General features: G+C 34.1%; 1 protein-coding gene, 1 long non-coding RNA gene and 1 pseudogene across 2 annotated transcripts; all 3 read left to right on the forward strand.

The window, feature by feature from the left end:
- The first annotated feature begins 1,154 nt into the window (after positions 1–1,154).
- Positions 1,155–4,707, forward strand: LOC111382130 (annotated as a pseudogene).
- Positions 4,708–11,920: 7,213 nt separating this feature from the next.
- On the forward strand, positions 11,921–18,899 carry LOC111382131 (sucrose nonfermenting 4-like protein). Its single transcript, XM_023006005.1, has 9 exons — positions 11,921–12,412; positions 12,565–12,649; positions 14,171–14,359; positions 14,957–15,091; positions 15,207–15,266; positions 15,895–15,984; positions 16,899–17,033; positions 17,813–18,124; positions 18,861–18,899. Exons 1-9 carry the CDS (start codon positions 12,300–12,302, stop codon positions 18,897–18,899), a joined length of 1,158 nt encoding a protein of 385 aa, XP_022861773.1. The 5' UTR covers positions 11,921–12,299.
- Positions 18,900–19,359: 460 nt separating this feature from the next.
- On the forward strand, positions 19,360–20,768 carry LOC111382145. The gene is made up of 2 exons (XR_002700465.1): positions 19,360–19,997; positions 20,189–20,768. It is a non-coding gene; the product is annotated as an uncharacterized LOC111382145 (long non-coding RNA).
- Positions 20,769–21,001: the final 233 nt, after the last annotated feature.

A 21,001-nucleotide genomic window follows, 5' to 3' on the forward strand; every position in this document is an offset into this window, starting at 1 on the left:
TTGATTCTATAAATATTCAAGATTGAATAAAAAGACTAGAAAAAACTCTCATGTTCTTTATCACTTCTAATAGGAAACAATAAAAACCAACTCAAGCTCTAACTCCAATTTAAATACAGTAGAATAAAAAGAAAACCCTAATGACACAAATAACCCTGGATAAAAGTCTTTCAATTAACCAACAAAATATCATAATGTTATTAAATCTGTTTAGATAGGTGACTTCCACGTCTATTCTGTCCCTAGTTTCTATTGAATAAGAAACTTTTCCAACACAAATGTATATATAATCACACCGTTCATATATATTTTAGATTAATGTTATTTAATATCAATAGTGTGTTGGATTTTTGACCCAAATTAGGTTGATTTTTTTAGAAGACATTATTTCCTTCTTTTCATGTGATTATATTGAAAAATATTATTTTCTTTATTTCATGTGATTTTATTGAGTAAGTATTTTTTTCCTTTATTTCACATTCTTTTTTATCTTGTTTCCATTTTTGTGGTACTCTAGGATTTGGTATGCAAGTATTTTTTTCCTTTATTTCACATTCTTTTTTATCTTGTTTCCATTTTTGTGGTACTCTAGGATTTGGTATGCACCCCTATAAATATTAGAATATTTTCACAAGTTTTTTTTATTGTTGAAGTTGTATTTTTCTTCACTGAATGTTGAATAAAATACTTTGTTCCTCTGCCAATTTACTTCTTTGATTTTTAATCTTGCTTTTGTGTGCGATCGTATACTTCATATCGTGTCATATCATCTCTTCGTTCCCAACAAGTGGTATCAGAGCTATTGATTATGATTTTGTTTGAAGTTTTTATTATCGATGACAACCATGAATTATGAAATTCCATTTTTGGATCACAATACAAGATTTTCGTTGTGGCAAGCGAAGATGAGAACTATATTGGCACAGGTGAATTTAGATGATGCGTTGTCGGAATTTAACAAGCTGCCAGCAACTTGGACAACAAGGAAAAACAATGGAAGGATTGGAAAGCACTTTCCAAGACTCATCGTTATCTATGTAATAATATTTTTCAGGACGTTTTGAAGGAGGAGATATCAATTCCATTGTGGTTGAAACTGGAGCAATTGTGCATGAACGAAAGTCCAATGAGCAAATATTTATCTGAAGCAAAGGATGTATTCTCGTCGCATGGCAAAAGGCGGATCTTTAGAAGATCATTTGACCGTGTTCAAGGAGATCGTCGCTGATTTGGAAATTTTAGAGCTAAAGTACGATGAAGAAGATTTGATCTTAATTCTGTTGTGCTCACTACTTGCTTCCCTTACGTCATTTAAGGACACCATTTTGTATAGTCATGAGGCATTCACCATTTATGATGTGTATGATGCCCCGTTATTAAAGAAGAAGATGAAGCATCTGGTTAGACATGAGTACAGAGATGAAGAAGGTATTGTGGTTTATGGTGATCGGCGAAGGAATAAGTCAAGGTCAAGTTTTAGCAATTAGGTTTGTTTTTATTGCAAGAAGAAATGACATATTAAGAGAAATTGCAAGAAGTTGTAGAGTAAGGGTAGTTCGACTGCAAATCACGGGAAGCAATCAAACAATTCAGACGAGACCAACATTATGAGGACTACTCGGTGGCGGAGATGTCTTGACTATTTACGATGTGTAATCCAAACTTGATAAGGAGTGGATTTTGAATACAACTTGTCCATTTCATATCTATCCCAATCGAAATTTGTTTGAAACATATGAAATGGTGACGCAAGGTATCACTGTCATGGGAAACAACGAACCTTATCAGTTAGCTGGCATTGGCAGAGTCTGACTGAAGTTGATGGATAGGATAATTAGAGCACTTGGACAGGTTCAACATGTTCCAAATTTGAAAGAATCTCCTCTCGCTGAGTATTTTTTATTCAAAAGGGTGTACACTCTAGAAGAGGTGGAGTCTTGAGGGTTTGGAAGAGTGTCCATGTTGTACTAGATGCATGAAAGATGTCCCAATTATACATCTTGCAAGTTGGGCAAAATCTGTAAAGAATAAATATTAGCAGAGGTTTAGTACCGTGGTGGATATCCAATTTGGTAAAGTACCTTTGGGAGTTGGCTCTGGGTCGATGATGAAGAATATTACACGGTCGAGTTTGAAGATGTGGGTAATTCTACTTTCCCACCATCGTTTGTGGTGTCATCGTATTCAACTGTTAGAGAAAGACCCATTAGAGTTAGCTATGAGGATTCTGATTTAGCTACGTATGTTTTTAAAGTTTGTGAACGTGTCAAGATTAGTAAGGGGCCTTCTAAGATAGTTTTGAGTGTTGAGTTACAGGGTGTGTTTCGACCCTGTTTGGCAAATTCTGAATTTTTTTTGTATTTTGGAAACCTAATGTTTAGATTCGTGTATCCGTGTTGGATATGATGAAAGATAAGGAGTATTTTCGTGTGTTGGAGAAGTTTGGTTCATGGCAAAGAGTTTAGTTCTTTTGTTGCAGTCAAATTTATTTTTTTAGGTGAAAAACCTTTGGAGATTGGTTCTTTGCATCGAAATTTATGTCATGGTGGAGATTGTTAGATTTTGACCCAAATTAAATTGAATTTTTTGGAAAATATTATTTCCTTCTTTTCACAGGAATTTATTGAAAAATATTGTTTCATTTATTTCACGTGATTTTATTGGGAAAATATTATTTCCTTTATTCCACATTATTTTTATCTTGTTTCCATCTTTATGGTATTCTAGGGTTTGGCATGCACCTGTATAAATATTAGACTATTTTCACAAGTTTTGTATCGTTGAAATTGTATTTTTCTCCATTGGTTGTTGAATAAAATACTATGTTCCTCTACCAATTTACTTCATTTCCTTTTAATCTTTTTTTTGTGTACGATCGTGTCGTCTCATATTGCCTCCTCCAAAATAGTGTTTATTGTTTATTTTATTAAATCAAAAGTTTTATTTAATATAAGAATTTTTGACTCATTTAATAGGACATATAATATGTAAATACCTAGGTTGATGTTCAAGTGATGTTAGTAGCAATATTGTATATTTTAACTTTAAAACATAATTGCCCTACATACATATGTAATGTAATAGATGTATATATAAACAAGAGTTTGACTTAGAAATATTCATGTAAAAATATCTTACTCATCTTGAGGTGAGCTTACTACTTAGATGCTTTCAGCAATTATTCACTCTATAATTGGCTACCCAGTGTTTATCGTGGGCACGATAACTGGTATACCAGAAATACTTCCTTTTCGATCCTCTCGCACTAGGGAAATGTCCTCTCAATGTTCTAACGCCCATACCAGATATGGATTGAACTATCTCATAACGTTTTGAACCCAGCTCACGTATCACTTTAATGGGCGAACAGTCCAACCCTTGGAACATACTACAGCCCCAGGTAGCGAAGAGCCGACGTCGAGGTGCCAAACATTCCCTTCAATGTGAGCTCTTGGGGAAGATCAACCTATTATCCCTAGAGTAACTTTCATCCGTTAAGCGATGGCCCTTTCACTCAACACCGTCAAATCACTGAGGCCGACTTTCGTCCCTGCTCGACGAGTGGGTCTTACAGTCAAGCTCCTTTCTGTTTTTGCACTCGAATGCCGATCTCCGTCCGGCCCAAGAAAATCTTTACACGTCTCAGCTACCTTTTAAGAGGCCTACACCCCATAAAAATTGCTACCTGAGACGATCCCTTGGCCCGTAGGTCCTAACACAAGGTTAGAATTCTAGCTTTTCTGGAGTGGTATCTCAATGATGGTTCGGGCCCCTCGAACGGAGGCCTTCTTCGCCTTCCACCTAAGCTGCACAAGAAAGGCCCAAACCCAATCCCAAGGAATAGTGAAGCTTTATAGGGTTTTTCTGTCCAGGTGCAAGTAGTCCACATCTTCACAGACATGTCTATTTTATCGAGCCTCTCTCCAAGACAATGCCCATATCGTTATGCCTTTCATGCGGGTCAGAACTTACCCGATAAGGAATTTCGCTACCGTAGGACTGTTATAGTTACGATCGTTGTTCACCAGGCTTCGGTCACCGGCTCCCCTGTCATCAAGTCACCAACTTCCTTGACCTTTCGGTACTGGGCAGGCGTCAACCTCTATACATGGTCTTTCACTTTGCGGAGACATGATTTTGGTAAAAAGTCATCCGAGCCTGGTCACTGTGACTCCCTTTGTGAGGAGATACCCCTTCTCCCGAAGTTACAGAGCAATTTTGCCGAGTTCCTTAGAGAGAGTTGTCTCGCGTCCCTAGGTATTCTCTACCTACCCACTTGCGTTGATTTCAGGTACAAGTACCCTTTTGTTTAAAGGTCGTTCGAGCTTTTCCTCGGAGTATGGCGTGGGGTACTATAATGTCATAGAGCTTAGTGCTTGAACATTGGCTCGAGGCATTTTCTCTAACCCTTCTTACCCTAACAAAGCAGGGGCAATTTATGTTCTCGGACCGATAACCAACTTTCGGCTAACCTAGCCTCTTCCGTCCCTCAGGACCACCAAGGGGTAGTACAGGAATATTCACCTGTTGTCTATTGACTAAGCCTTTTGATCTGATCTTAAGCCCTGACTCACCCTCCGTGGATGAACCTTGTGGGAGAACCCTTAGGTTTCGGGGCATTGGATTCTCATCAATGTTTATCTTACTCGAGCAAACATTTTCGCCTCTACTTCTTCCACCATTGCTCGCACGAGGGTTTCATTCTAAAGCAGAACGCTCCCCTACCGATGTATTTTTACATCCCACAGTTTCGATAGATCGCTTAGCCCTGATCATCTTTGGCACAAGAGCACTCGATCAGTGAGCTATTATGCACTCTTTCAAGGGTAGCTAATTCTAGGCAAACCTCCTGGCTGTCTCTGCACCCATACCTCCATTATCACTGAACGATCATTTAGGAGCCTTAGTTGGTAATATGTTATTTCCCTCTCGACGATAAAGCTTATCCCCCATCGTCTCACCAGCTGACCTTGACCCCTGTTATTTTGAGGTCATATCTAGTATTCAGAGTTTGCCACGATTTGGTACCTCTCTCACAGCCCGCAACAAAACAGTGCTTTACCCCTAGATGTCCAGTCAACTAGTACACCTCAACGCATTTCGAGGAGAACCAACTAACTCTAGGTTCGACTGGCATTTCACCTCTAACCACTCATCAATTGATTCTTCAACACCAGTCGGTTCGGACCTCCGCTTAATTTCACCCAAGCTTCATCCTGGTCATTGATAGGTCACCCAGGTTTGGGTCCATAAACGGTGACAATTGCCCTATGAAGACTCACTTTCGCTACGGCTTCGATGGATTCCCCTAAGCAAGCCACTGCCTATGAGTCGTCGGCTCATTCTTCAATAGGCACGCGGTCAAAGACTTGGCTCCTCCCACTGCTTGGGAGCTTATGGTTTCATATTCTATTTCACTCTTCGATGGGAGTTCTTTTCACCCTTCCGTCATAGTACTACTTCGCTATCTGTCACCCAGGAGTATTTAGCCTTGCAAGGTCATCCTTGCTGCTTCACACGGGATTCCACGTGTCCCGTGCTACTCGGGTCAGAGAGTAAGCTAGTTATGCTTTCGACTTTGGACTTTCGCCATCTAAGATGCAACATTCGTGCTGCTTCGCCTAGTAGCACGATGCTTGTATTGCTTTCCCACAACCCCGTTCACGGTTTAGCTACTCCCATTTCGTTTGCCACTATTAAGGAAATCGCTTTTGCTTTGTTTTTCCTTAGCTACTAAGATGTTTCAGTTCGCCAAGTTATCTCTTGCCTGTCTATAGATTCAGCAGCAGTTCAAAAGGTTGCCCTATTCGAAAATCTCCTGATCTATGCTTATTCTCAACTCCCCGAAGCATTTCTTCGATTACTACACCCTTTCTCATCTCTGAGTGCCTAGGTATCCACCGTAAGCCTTTCCTCGTTTGAACCTCACCTTTCCAAGGCTATGCTATCCTAAGATGCTGCTAAATGGATGAATTTTATCAATGTCCATGAATGATAAATCATAGATCGAATCGTCGAATTGGAGAAATTGGGTGCTATCATATAGCTTTGTATCAGCTAAGTTCATGAGTTCGAGATAAGCAAACTCGAATAGCTGACATCCGTCCCAGGGTAAACTACTACCTCTCGAAGCGGAAGCAAGAATTTCGGCTTGAGTAACGCAAACGTTGGTGAGAATCCAATGCCCCAAAAACCTAAGGGTTCCTCCTTAAAATTCATCCACGGAGGGTGAGTCATTCCTAATATAAAAGTCAAAATAGGGACAAGCACCCATATGATCCCATAGACTTCTTTTAAGAATTCCAATATGGAAAACGAATCGATAGCTTATAGTTCTGATGAGTATTTAGACATAACAAATTAAAACCTCAGAAAAGGTTCAGGTATTTGATATGTTAAAAATTGAGATATCTAAATAAGTTATGTCATTACGGGAAAAGAAATAGAATCGAATAAGAAAAGAAAAAATTGCTGACAAAAATTTTGTATATGATGTACTGCATCATATATGAATTGCAAAAAATGGAAATAAATGAGTCGAAATATATCGATCGAAGTAATGTTTGGCCAAATTAAAGGACGCAATCACAAATTAAATTTAGTAAAAGCATGAAGTTTTTTAACCCATAGTCCGAAAATCTAAAGATATATACTATGCAAAAAGGAAATGATAAAAATGAAGTCGTAATATGTATTGCACGACTCTCAATATAGTGAATTTAGCAAAGATCGTCGTGGATGAAATCATGAATCTATATCATGTTATCTTGACGATACATGAAATTTGAAATACATGATAGTCTACTCATATGGCATGACTATTAATGTTATGACTATTAATGTCACCTTTGAAAGATTTAATATCCCTAAAACATAACTCAAATGATACATGCCCGAAAATCATGTTCTCAATTAAGTTGTAAAGACCATTATATGTGTTGAAAGAATCTGGATGCATTTTGTATAACCCCTTTAGGGAATATTTGTTGAAGAAGAGTTATAAAAATGATGATGTGTGCCCATGTGTTTTCATAAAGAAAACAAATATTGGGTTTGCATTTGTACAGTTTATGTTGATGATTTAAATTTAATTTGAACACCTGAAGAGCTAAACAAAACTGCTGATTATTTGAAAAATGAATTTGAGATGAAAGATTTGGGACAAATCAAATATTATCTTGGATTGCAGATTGAACATTTCGTAGATAGATTATTTGTTCACCAATTTACGTATATAGAAAAAGTTTTAAAACGTTTTTATATAGATAATGCATATCCATTAGCATCACCTATGGTTGTTCAATTACTTGATGTGAAAAATGATCTATTTTGTCCACTTGAAAAGGAGAAAAGATTCTTGGTCCTGAAGTACTATATCATATGCAATTGAAGCATTAACTTATATTGCAAATTGTACTTGACCCAAAATAACATTTTTTGTAAATCTCTTTACAAGGTATAACTCCACACCAATTCAAAGACATTGGAACGATGTTAAACATATTTTTCGTTACCTGAAGGATACTATTGATTTGAGATTATTTTATTCTCAAAAGTCGGGATCTGCTTTAGTGAGATATGCAGATACAGGTTATCTATCTGACCCACATAAAGTTAAATCACAAACAGGATATGTATTTACACGTGGAGGAACGGTTATATCATGAAGATCTGTGAAGCAATCCTTGAAAGCTACATCTTCAAATCATTTTGAAATTATTGCAATTTATGAAGCGGGCCGAGAATGTGTACGGTTGAGAACATGATCTATCATATCCAAGCATCATGCGAGTTAACTCTAACAAAGGATAGTTGAATAACTTTGTATAGAGACAATGCAGCTTGTGTTCACAACTCGGATGAGACTATATTAAAGGTAACAAAACGAAACATATTTCTCCAAAATTCTTTCATACACACATGAGCTTTAAAAGAATGACGACATCAATTTTCAACAAATTCGTTCAAGTGACAATTTGATCGATTTATTTACAAAAGCACAGTCAACATCTACATTCAATAAATTAGTTCATGAGATTGGAATGCGTTGATTCAAAGATCTTCAGTTATGAACATCCGGAGGAGTAGTTGTACTCTTTTTCCTTTGCATATGTTTTATCTCACGAGTTTTCCTAACAAGATTTTAATGAGGCAGCATTTATTTTTAATACTTCAAAATAACTGTACACTTTTTTTTTGTTTGATTATTTTCCCATTGGATTTTTATCAAATAAGGTTTTAACAAGACATATATTTTGTAATATATTATTTAAGGAGGAGTGTTGTAAAATTTAAGTTTATTGAGGTTTACAAGTGAATGACAATTTTACCCCTACAGTCCTAGAAATTATTACAATTGTATTCGTGATTCTTACCTATAAATATAGGACTCTAGTTCTTATTAAAACACATACAAGTTTATTGACTTCTATTTTCTCTCTTTTCACAACAACTTTTAATAGTATGTAAATTAAGCCCCCGTTTGGCCCCATTTTGTAGAAATGAAAATGGGTAGAGAATAGTTTTTTTTTTTAATTTTTTTTTTTTTGAAAAATGAGTGATTAAAAAAGAATGAAAATTTTTTGATTTACTTGTAATATTATTTTATAGAAGATTGTGTGATTGAAAATAAGAGAGAGAAAAATAAAATATAATGGAATGGAAATTAATTAGGGCCAAACGGGGGTTAAGTTATCTTACTTTCCATTTCCAAAGTAAATAAGATGGATGAGGAATAGATGAGTCTACTATGACATTTTACACTCAAATATGATAAGGCTTAATAAAAATGTTTGTGCATCTCAAGTGTAAAAAATTTAATTACTGAAATATAGGTATGTTCGGTAGCCACTTTGCCCAAATTTTAATACAAAATATGACCGCTTGTGTTTGTTAGTAGGACCCAACTCTGCAACAAGCATTGATTGCAGTGGGACCAAATTACCAAATTGCCATTATTTCCAAAAGAATGAATTTATGTGTAGGGGCAAATTGGTAATTATACTTCAATCAGCCAAAAAGTTTTTTGCCTTGCCCTGACACACTCACTGTGTCACGTCTCTAATTTTTTCTAAAAATTGGATATAGAATGGGCTTCAAACATAGGCATAAAGTTTTGAGATTTGCCTCCCTTGTGTCGGTGTGAGGACAGTTATACGTATAAAAAGGTTAAAGGCAGGTTTACGATGACTATACCCACTACTTTGAATTAATTACCATGTTCTCTAGAATTTCAAGGCTTGCATAATAATATTTTATTTCATTTAAATGGAAGAAATTTGAGCATATTACAATCAAATACTAATCTACAAAGCCGACTCAACATGAGGGTTTATTCATTTTTGGTAGATGGTTAAATTAAAGTTTAAGTGAATATAACACTGGAATTCTGTAAAATGTGTGGATAAAAAGTAGGTTTGATTGAAAGTGATTATAAATTAATCATTTATTGAGGTTGGCCCTCTTTTTCTTTTACCAAATTTTAAAAATTTTAATTTCAAATAATTTTACCGACAAAATATTCATCTATAATTAATGAAAATCTCTTAAAATTTAAATTTTACTAACTAAAAAGTTCATAGGTAACAAACTAACAATAAAAAATAGTAGTGAAGTTTTTTGTCGATGATAACTTTTAAAAGTTATCTTAAATAGAAAATAAAGTAATAGAATATAATAAAAATAAATATTACTCCAAGAACAATTTGTCAGTAATTAAATAACAGTAAAAAATAAAGTAAGATTAAGAACGAATTTTAGTTATACATATTAAATATATAAAAAATTATTAAATTTAATTATCGATGAAAATTTAGGGAGGGTGTATTCAATTGAAACTTTTAATGAATTTTGGGATTTAAAAAGTTTAGGGGTATTTAATTGAGACATTTTTAGACTCTCTAAAAGTTACGGTGTATTCAATTGAGACTTTTATAAACTTTTAAAAAGTTTCTAAAAAGTTACGGTGTATTCAATTAAAACTTTTTAGAAGTCTCTTTAAATCTTAGGGTATTCAAATTTTAATGACTTCAAAAAGTCTCTGAAGTACTAATTTTTAAGTAGAAAGTACTCATACAAAATTTTAAAATTTGTATCTCATTAATCACGAGATTTTGGGAGATTTATACAAAAAATGTTTTTTTTTTCAATATTTCTTTCTTTTAACCTTCTATGAGCGTGTATGATTACAATTTATTTATTTTTATTGATTATATTCCATTTATCTTTCTTTCTGTCTCTTATTACTTATCTTTATTTTTTATGAAAAAATTAAATTGGTGTAACTTTTTTTTTCTTTTCTCATTGATTTTTTTAAAAATATATAATTAAATTTAAATATATTTATTTTTATTTTTTTTAAAGTATACTATACTAATAACATAGAATCACATATATGTATAATTTTGATTATTATTTATTTAATTAAGGTCTTAAATTTTTATTTTTTTCAAAATTTTTTTATGGGTAATTAGCACAAAACGTCCCTATCTTTCATGATTTTTGTGAAAAATGTCCCTATTTTTCGTTTTTTGGCGCATTTCATCCCTACTTTTACCTTTTCTTGTGGAAAACATCATTTTTATCATTTTTCTCAATAAAAAGTTATAAAATGACTAATATACCCTTCTATTTAAATATAAAAAAAAATAAAGAACTAAATGTAATCTTAGTTCCAAATAAACAAAAATAAATTCTCCATCTCCACCTTCTCTTTTGAACTTTTTTAAAAATTGGAACTATAATTGCAATTAGTTCTTTATTTTTTTTTATATTTAAATAGAAGGGTATATTAGTCATTTTATAACTTTTTATTGAGAAAAATGATGAAAATGATGTTTTGTACAAGAAAATGTAAAGTTAGGGATGAAATGCGCCAAAAAACGAAAGGTATGGACGTTTTCCACAAAAATCATGAAAGGTAGAGATGTTTTGTGCTAATTACCATTTTTTTATTATATGGGAAGAAGAAAGGGAAGAAAAAGGAAAATTGTGGGAATTAACACCTTATATATGAGAATTTCACACTAGATTCACATGAATTTTATTTCAAATGAAAATCTTTAAAAGTATTTTGAATTCCACAAAAGTCTATAAAATTTTTTAAATGAAAATCCGTAGAAACTTACGAAAAACTTTCACTAATTCTATACAAATCTATAAAAGATCCACGAAATCCACAAAAGTCATGACTTAAAAAATTCATCAAAGTCTTAAAAAGTCCCAATTGATTACACCATCCTTAGTCAAAATTATTAAAGTAACAGAAATAAAAACTATGATTCAATAGAGAACTTATCCTTAGATGATTTTATATAGAGAAAATAACATGATATTTGAACTTGACTTATAAAAATAAAAATATATAGAAACAAATAAAAGAATTCTTGATAACCTTCTTCAATGATCAAAGCATTATCAGAGATTATTTTCTCTATTAATTTATTATTATTATTATTCTCAAAAAAATTCTTCAACAATTTTGGTTTCTACTTCCAAATTGCTTTGAGCCGCATTGAGAAGGAAGATTTTAAGATAAAGTTTGAGATAAATGTGTTAACAAGCATTATTTTGGTTTTGGATTAAAAAAAAAAATAGTAAATTTTAATAAAAAAATAATGAAATATGCAATAGAAAGAAAGTTGTGGGATCATAAAATATATTATTATAATTAATTTTTAATTTTAACTTAGATTTTAATTCAATTTTCTGTTGAATCAAATATGGATTTAAAAGTTATATTTTTTATTTTTCTAAGAAAACTTACTTTATTTAAAAGCAACTTTTAACTCATTTCTTAAAAAAAAAAAAAAAAAAAAAAAGCTACTTTTTAAACTTAAATGAAAATTTTGAGATATGTGCGATGGAAGTGGGATCCACATGCTGACTAGATGATAAAACTTTAGAGAATCAGGTTTCCGTCGTCCCTTTCTGTATAATTTCTCCAGAGAATATTTAGAAATTCAAGATTTTCTTGCCCTAAATGAAATTGTTGAAAAAATCGAAAACTTCTAAATTTCTAGGTTAGGGCAAGATTTCCTCTCAATATAAAAACCCCTTCTGCCTAATTTTGGAATCTATCTGAATTGTTACTGGTTTTGCATAATTTGGTCAAAATTTTTAATCTTTATGCTCTGCATTATACGTCCGAGGCTGTTAGGGTTATTAATTCGGTTTTTAGCCGTTTGGGAGTTCAAAGGAGCCTAATGATTCAGTGGGTCTTGCAGTAATTAATTGATTTTGTTAAATTTTTTTTGGCTCTTGGCGATTCCTCGGGAAAATCTAGTAATATTTTAAAGCGAATGTATCCTTCTGATATGGATTTTGCCCGCGAAAGTGGCATGATGTTGATCCCCACACGTTTTGTGTGGCCTTATGGTGGGAGAAATGTACTAATCAGTGGCTCATTTACTGGGTAAGAATTCATCAGCATTGGAGAAACTATATCTTTGTGCGTATTTTATTGTATTTGTACCTTGTTTTTGTTATTTTTGGGATGATTTTGATGTTCTTTTTGCTAAATTATTAGCATGATTGAACATTATTATTGTTGTTTTTTGGGAAAAGGTGGACACAATGGCCAATGACTCCGGTTGAGGGATGCCCTACAGTGTTTCAGACTATATGTAGCCTACCACCGGGTTATCATCAGGTTTGTCTATAATGTGGCATTTTGTTAGGAAGTTGTCTTGTGCTTCATTGATGATTTGCACATGATTGTTAGATATGATCAAAAGATATTGAAATTTGATGTCTGTTATGATGATTTATTTGATGGAAATAAATGCTTTATGAAAAATGGCCTACATTGATGATTTTTACATGATTGTTAGATATGATCAAAAGATATTTTAAATTTGATGTCTTTTAGGATGATTTAGTTTGACGGAAATAAATGCGTTATGAAAAGTGGCCTACATTATGTGTTGATTTGCACTAAGTTTGTTATTTGGGGGATCTTATGTTATGCCACGTGCCATGTCTGCTTCAGATCTGTCCGTTAAATTTGATATCATCTGGGATGTACCAATTTTGACTTGCAAGATGATACTTGGCCCTTGTTTGGCCCCCATTGTAATGAGATTTTGGAAATAATGTATTTTGAATAGTAATTTTTTGGAGGATGTGTGGTTAAAAAAGAAGGAAAAGTTTCTGGTACATATAATATTATTCTATTAGCGAATTTGTGGTTGAAAATAAGAGAGAGAAAAATGTATTAAAATTTTAATGAGGGCCAAACAATGGCTTAATTATGACCTCCATTATCTATTGTTCTCATTATTTTTTTGCTCTCGTTGACCTACATTATGACCAATTGATTATGACTGCTGAGAATGGATTTACCATTAAACATTCCTTCTTATTTTATATGTGTTTATATATATGTGTGTGTGTGTGTGTGTGTGTGTGTGTGTGTGTGTGTGTTATTGGAAAAGAAGATGTTTGGAAGCTCAGGGGAAAAAGCGGCATGAGGATTGATTTATAATATGGCTAATGTTGAATTTATAGATAAAGATGGAACTTGACTCGTGAATTGTTTAGATAATGAAGTTCGGAAGAAATAAGTATTGGGCCTATTCGCAAGTAAACATAAATGCTATGAATTTGTCACTGATCATAATAGCTGTGAAAAAAATACTATATGGTAGGCAAGTGTTTTTGCTAAGAGGTTGCTGGCAATCAAATAACTGGCCATGAGAAGGATCGATCCTACACACTTCTCACGTTTATTAAGTTTTCATCTACATAGCTGATTTATGTGATGCTCCTACCTTTAGCCTGTTCTTTGATTGTCCAACCATCTCAAATTATTGTTACCTTACCTAAGCAAACCAATAAATTTTCTTTCTAAAATCCCCATATTAAACTAACATCCTTCTTTTTTTATAATTTTTATCAATATTAATTTGACAAGACATGTCCTTAGACCTTTCCGTAATTAACAACAAGGTAGGAAATGTGATAAAAATGCTAAACCTAAGATGCAGTGCCTGGTTGAACTATATTATTTAATTTCCGACGGTGGAGGAACATTCGATTATGAGAAATCTCAATAAATCTAGTATTTGCGATTGAAAACTTTGTGAATGTTGATTATTTAGTAGAGTATTTGAATTGTTTGCTGATTTCTCATTAACTGTAGCTTTAAGAATTATTGTTTCTTTACGTGCAGTACAAATTTGTTGTCGATGGTGAATGGAGACATGATGAGCATCAACCTTTTGTCAGTAGCAACATAGGAACGGTGAACACTATCCTCTTAGCAAGGGAAGCAAACTACATTCCTGCAATGCCAAGTGCACAAATTCCTTCTGGTCCTGGTTCCAACATGGATGTTGATAATGAGGCCTTCCACCGTGTGGTATACATTTCTGCCCATCTACTTTCCTTCACAAGTACAACAGTTTCTGGTACTTTACTTTGGCTAATGTTTTTGGTAATTGCTGTTCTTACCCTCCTATGTACTCAGTAACATGTTTTAAAATTGTTGTTTCAGTACCGGGTTTGGGAAAATTCTGTTTACCCATTTAAGTGCTTTGGAAAAATCTAAAGGTGGAATATGTTTGATGGTAGAAAACAAAGCCCCCGTTTGAGCCCCATTATTTGTAGATTATAATGAGATGAATAGTGTTTTTTTGAAAAATGAGTGATTGAAAAGTTTTTGATTTACGTGTAATATTATTTTATTGAAGATTGTGTGGTTAAAAGTAGGAGAGAGAAAAATTTAATTTCATGTAATGAGAAATAATGGGGCTCAAACGGGGGCAAACTTACATGCATTTTCAGGAGTCCAAATTTCATATGTTTTTGCATAAAACTGTCTTCAACCATTCTCATTATTATTTATTTTGACACTGTGACCATGTTGAAATAATACACGCACTTGATCTCACGGATCACTTACATGAAAGTGAGCAGATCTGGTTGTGTCACTTACTCGCTTGAATGTCCACTGCAGGTTCAAGTTTCAGATGGTACATCGTATGAGCCCTTTTCAAGGATTTCAGAAGCAGATTTGGAGATATCCCGGCATCGTATAGCTTCATTTTTGTCAATGCATATGGCTCATGAGTTACTTCCTGAATCCGGCAAGGTCTGGATAATTTATCCTTGGCTCCCCTTTCGTCATCTTTTGTTATTGATGTTCCTCTGTCCTTGGGTTAATTCTATTTTAGTTTTCAATGATTTAGTGGCTCTTGGTTTTGCAGGTCATTGCTTTGGATGTTGACCTTCCTGTGAAGCAAGCATTTCATATTCTGCACGAGCAGGTATCAACATTAATAATGCGAAGGCTGAAGTTATTCCAAAGTCCTCTATCTATATCAAGGAATGTTAGATATCTCTATTATTTAACTATAATGTGAAGAGCATTGCTATTGTAGACCTATACGAACTAGTATGATTTTCCAGTTTTATTTCTTCCTTCGTTTTGATTCAAGCGTAATATTTGGTTGTCATGGATGAGAAGAGGTTATCTTCTATTACTTTGGGTGTGCATTAGAGCGAGCATTCTGAAGAAAAAAATGATTTTTCATTTTGCTGATGCTGAAGCTGTTGACCACCGCTAGTTGATAGGGTGGGCTTATAAGCTTGCTTATTTTACTTTTTTCTCTCCTTATAACTAAGCTTATGATCCCACCCAAACAAAAATGGAGAACTTTATGAGGATATGTTGTTGTGAAATACTATTGCCTTCTATTTTAAAAGGATCTACTGGGCTATGGAGTCCTGTTATTTGTTTTTTAATGGCTCTAAGAATCATGAGTGCTGTATTAGACCTACCCCAAGTAAAAGATGTTTTAGACTCGTGTCTTTCATTTCTCATCTTTTTATGAGGTTTGTAGTCATATACTACCCTTCTGGTATATGCACCGTTCTGACACTAGAGTTTTCCAGGGAATCTCTATGGCACCTTTATGGGACTTCTTGAAGGGGAAGTTTGTAGGAGTTCTTAGTGCACTGGATTTTATATTAATTATGAGAGAGGTATGTTCTAAGCTCTCCTTTCTTTATTTAGTAAAGAAGATTATTTAGCTCAATTTTATTGGTTTTCCTTACTCCTTTTCTTTTCCTTCATGACATTTCAAATGGGTGTATCAATCTATGCCTAGCGCACTTTTCTAATCTTTGTTTCCTTTTATTAGTATATGTGAACTAATGTAATTGGCATGTCACATATATTCATTGGAAAAGTATAGTTCCTTACTCGTGTTTTGCACATTTATCGCACGACATACAATGTTAGACCTAATAAATTAGTATCTGTTCAGCTGTTTGAAGTAGGAAGGGCAATAGATATTTAAGAACTGATAAATGTAGGACACAGGTAATAAATTTTTGGCCACCTAAAATTCTGAATTTTTTGGCCGTCATCCTATAGTGATAAAGTATCGTCTGATGTTGTGTCAGACCACTTTGTGATTGAGGATATTGATAAAAACAAATGACAATATATTTATCATTTTAAAGTTGCTGTTGTTTTTGGCACTTAATCTGCACTGAGGTTAAAGTTAGGGATGGATATGGGACACAGAAGCACTTGTATCACCTAATTTATCAGTGTTTCAAATAATCTCGTCTACCAGGTTTTGGCCCCCTATTTATTGGTGCTTGTTTTTCAGTAATTTGTGGCATAGGTATGCCTTGATTCACCTTAAACCATTTCATGGTTTTTTTAGGTTTCTTTCTGCATCTAATGTGTCTTATTTATGTTGCAAGCATAATTAAATATAGGCCATAAAATTATTTTGTCATAGTTGATGAGTGATGAATAATACTTGCTACCGAATGATGTATTTCTTCTCTGAGTATCCTAACTTTTCATATAACTATTAGTTACTAGTTTCTGTACCGTGAAGTCTTGAAATGTGCGGTTTCTGATAGTCACTCTGTATTGGCAGCTAGGTAATCACGGGTCCAATATGACAGAGGAAGAGCTAGACACACACACTATATCTGCTTGGAAAGAAGCAAAGTCATACTTGAATAGTCAAATTAATGGGCATGGAAGTGCTGTTCCAAGACTTTTTTTGCATGTGAGTACTATTTGTTGAATGTTACCATATCTATTTCACATGAAAATTCGTAGATAAATCTTATGCGTACTAATATTATGGAATGAACAATTGGAACCTACTTTTGTCTTACAAGTCACATCCCTGTGATGATGGAAGGCGTCGACACACTTGAAACTAATATTTGATGTAATGAACGATTCATATAATGTTTATCTTTTACACCTTGTGATTACTGAAGCCATCTCCATACTGGCATCATTCTGCGAGTAAACATTCTGCTGAATTATAACTTGTGGAAAGTCCTGGTCTAGTCAGGGAAGTGAGAACCAGGTATAATATGACTGACCCAATGATAGGTGTATTACGGTCTAAAGAGTGGTTTTACTTGCCTCTGCGACAAAAGTGTTAAACTCACAATACATCCATTACCTATTAGATTGATAAACAATGCAGTTGGTGCAAATTTTGAAGGAAAATGACATTCATTGTCGTGGCCAGGTTTTTGCTGTATTTGCTTATTTATATAGTCTTTCTGCAGAAAATGAATGTTCTATTTGATCTACTCATTTCATTTAATCTACCATTCAAATAGTGGTGTTTTGTCATAATGCGCTTTCTCTATGAAATAACTCGTTAGCATAAAATATTGTTCCAATAAAAACACCTTAAGTGCCAAAAAAATCAGCCCAGACCTTCATTTGAGATGGAGCTAATTATTTTCAATCTGGTTAACTGGTTCTTTTTCCCTATAAGCATGAACATAATTCCTTTCTGTTGACTTAATGATGATTTTTCAGGCCGGGCCAAATAACAATTTGAAAGAAGTTGCTTTGAAGATTTTGCAAAATGGTGTGTCTACAGTTCCTATTATCCATTCACCTTCAGAGGATGCATCAAACCCACAGCTATTGCATCTTGCTTCTCTTTCCGGAATACTGAAATGTGAGGAAAATGTGCAACTACTCGTGTGTGTGTGTGTGTGTGTGTGTGTTTATGTGTGGCGTAGTCTCGAAAACAACATATGCTGTGTTCTTGACATTCTTGCACTTGACAGGTACTGGCCGATATTTCAGACATTCATCAAGCTCAGACCAGTTGGAAATAGACATGTTCGGATCACATAACATGTAATTTCCATGCTACACTCCCATAATTGATCTATGTCATTTGGTTGTATGGGTGTACGTGACCATTGATAGATTTAGTCAATCTAAATGTGACGAAAATCGCTTTGATCCTACATCGATGTAACCAATGGACGAGATTGTTTGGAAATACCTTTAATAACTATAGCACAATTTTGAGCTCATAAGTCTGTGCACATTTATAATGTAACATGTTTGGCCCAGTGGGAGATTGTTGGAAAAAATTTCAACTTTGGGGGCCACACATGTACATTTATTAGAATGTGTGGTGCTATTTTAAAGTAAATATAGTCGATAAAGTGATCCATTGGATTTAATTTTGGACTAATGGGTATTAAATTTTATGGGATTAAAGTGTAGAGACCAGAAGGTATTATTTTGAATTGATGAGGGGCCGATTTGAAATAACTTAAAGTTAATAACTGCCAATAGCAGTTATTTTAAAAAATGGTTATGGTCCCCAATTTGAATGTGATTCTTTTTATGGTATCTCTGCATCCCCATCAACAGAGATTTTTTTCTAGAAAACAAAGGAAGGAAAATCACGTATCAATTGGAAGATCAAAACCCAATTAAAGCAGTCAGATTCATGAATCAAGGTATGTTTCCGCACTTTTCGTTGTCTCTTTGATTTCAACATGTAATTTATGATTTTATGAAAGGATTTTATGAATATGGTTCCTTTCAATTTGTGCAACAGGGGGTTCATTCTGCAAAATTTTGTACTGTTTCCGTTTAGACATACCAGCTATATCTTTTCCTTTGGGATGTCCGTTTCAATAAATATTTCCTTAAGGAAGAAAAAATGGCATGTTGACCTTTTTTGCTTTGCATTCTAATATTTCAGGAGAACCGTTTTTAGCATACCATGTGGTCCTTCTGCTTTGACCATTAAGAAGCAGCATGGGGCCTCATTTGTTAGTTTGCAATTTCTCAGGTACCTATCTAAATCTCAATTCCACCATATTCCTTATATTTCTCTTTCGGGCGTGCTTCCCTTGTTTCTTCTAGGTGTTTATTCTTAAAAACTAGAAGAATGAGTTACGAGACCGATATTTTTCTATTGGTGGTGATATGATATATTTTGTTTCACCCCTGTTTGACAACCATTATTTCAAAACTCTTTATTCTACATACTTATTTTCAACCACATATTCACATAATAAAATATTATACACGTAAATCCAAAAATTTGCCCTACTTTTAAACCACACATTCCCTAAAAAGTCATTATTTAAACTTTGTTTTTGCCAAATAATGGCCATCAAACAGGGGCTAAATGTCTTATTTGAACTTTTTGCTCCTGAACACCGGGGAGTTATCTGATACAATAATTATTAGTTTTTTGCTCCAAGTTTGTTGCATGATGTTCAGACAGGGGAGAAAAATCACATGTTGCCTTCATTCAGTGCAAAATAAAAATTGTTAACGAAATTGTATCTTGGGCTTTAAATGTGCCAAAGTTGTGCACAGTGGAGGAGTACATATGATGTAGGTGTGTATGTTGATTTAGAGAAATTGAAGGTCTTTGGTAAATGTGAGCTTGGCGAACTTTTGGTTTTGAACAATTTGATCGAATTAGAAATTTGTGGAAGAAAAGCTGCATATGTTTTATTACTTGTGACCTTTATTTACCAATGCAATTCAGAGATAAAGAGGCACATTATTCCTTGGCTTTGCATGTACAGTTTTTGTGTTGACTACCTAATTTGGGACTTATAGGCATTGCAATACCGAGATGACCCCTTAACAACGTACGACTACGGGAATCAAAGATGTCACATGTGTCTGCGGTTCGATTCACTTCATAAAGTCATGGATAGATTATCCAAGCCAGGTGAACTATTCTTTGCTTTTTGTTGCTTACAATAAGAGCACGTTAAGCTTGAAAGTAAGTAAAATTTACTGGTTGCCGAACATGTTTGTGTATGTTACTTCTTAGAAAGTTGCACGTTTTGAAAGGATAGTTTTTATCTTGCTGTCAGAATAAGTGAATAACTATTCATTTGGTTAATATTTCCTTCTCAGGCGTCAGACGACTTGTTATTGTGGAGGCTGGAAGCAAACGCGTAGAAGGAATTATATCACTGAGTGATATCTTTAGGTTTCTTTTGGGTATTTGAAACATTGCAAACAGCAGATCGTGTTAAGGGGCGCCCACCTGCAAGGAATCTCAATTCTTTCGTATAGACAATCGGTCGGCCTCATATTTCGTGGCCTGGCCCTTTAGGTTAATAGGCTGAAGAATGAGGCGTGTAAATTGTAATATTGTCGTTTTGCCTGGTGTCCCCTCGGAAGATGTCTTTACCTAATGCAAGGCTAATGCACCCGCCCGTTCTAATGAAAAACTTTTGGGAAGCAGAGATGTTTATTCTAAATAGGATGTGAGGAAATAAGGAAAGGAGATAATTATTGGATGATTGGGGGGTTTTACTCAAACTCTATGTTTTTCATTTTTTCAGTACTAAACTTTCTGGTACATGTTATAGTCACCAATTGCACCAGTTATATTGGTTTTTCTTTTTGTCGACATTCCAGCTGGAAACCCCATTTTGTTCTTTGTTTCATCTAATTGATCTAAGGCTGTATGCTCGTAGTGTTATATGAATTTTCTTTTTGACAATCAATCAAATTTCGTTCATGGAGCTGACTCTGAGCAGGGGCCAAGAAAAAGGGAAAACAGCTTTTTACAACTTGTAATCCATAATGCGTGAACCAGTTGCCATGGTTTTTTTTGTTAAGCATATTTCAAAGTGCGTGTTTGGAAAGTGATTAAATAATTAAAGCCATTATAAGCTCTATGAAATGTGTAGATTCATACTAAAATGTGTGAATAATCAA

Source organism: Olea europaea, unplaced genomic scaffold (assembly GCF_002742605.1).
Source record: "Olea europaea var. sylvestris unplaced genomic scaffold, O_europaea_v1 scaffold244, whole genome shotgun sequence".
NCBI lineage: Eukaryota > Viridiplantae > Streptophyta > Magnoliopsida > Lamiales > Oleaceae > Olea > Olea europaea.

Bases quoted from the DNA above. Each gene is read 5' to 3' on its own strand.
- LOC111382131 (XM_023006005.1), top strand. From the start codon at position 12,300: ATGTATCCTTCTGATATGGATTTTGCCCGCGAAAGTGGCATGATGTTG. The intron at 15,092-15,206 runs GTCTGGATAATT...TTGGTTTTGCAG, and splicing joins TACTTCCTGAATCCGGCAAG to GTCATTGCTTTGGATGTTGA. The intron at 15,985-16,898 runs GTATGTTCTAAG...CTGTATTGGCAG, and splicing joins TTATATTAATTATGAGAGAG to CTAGGTAATCACGGGTCCAA.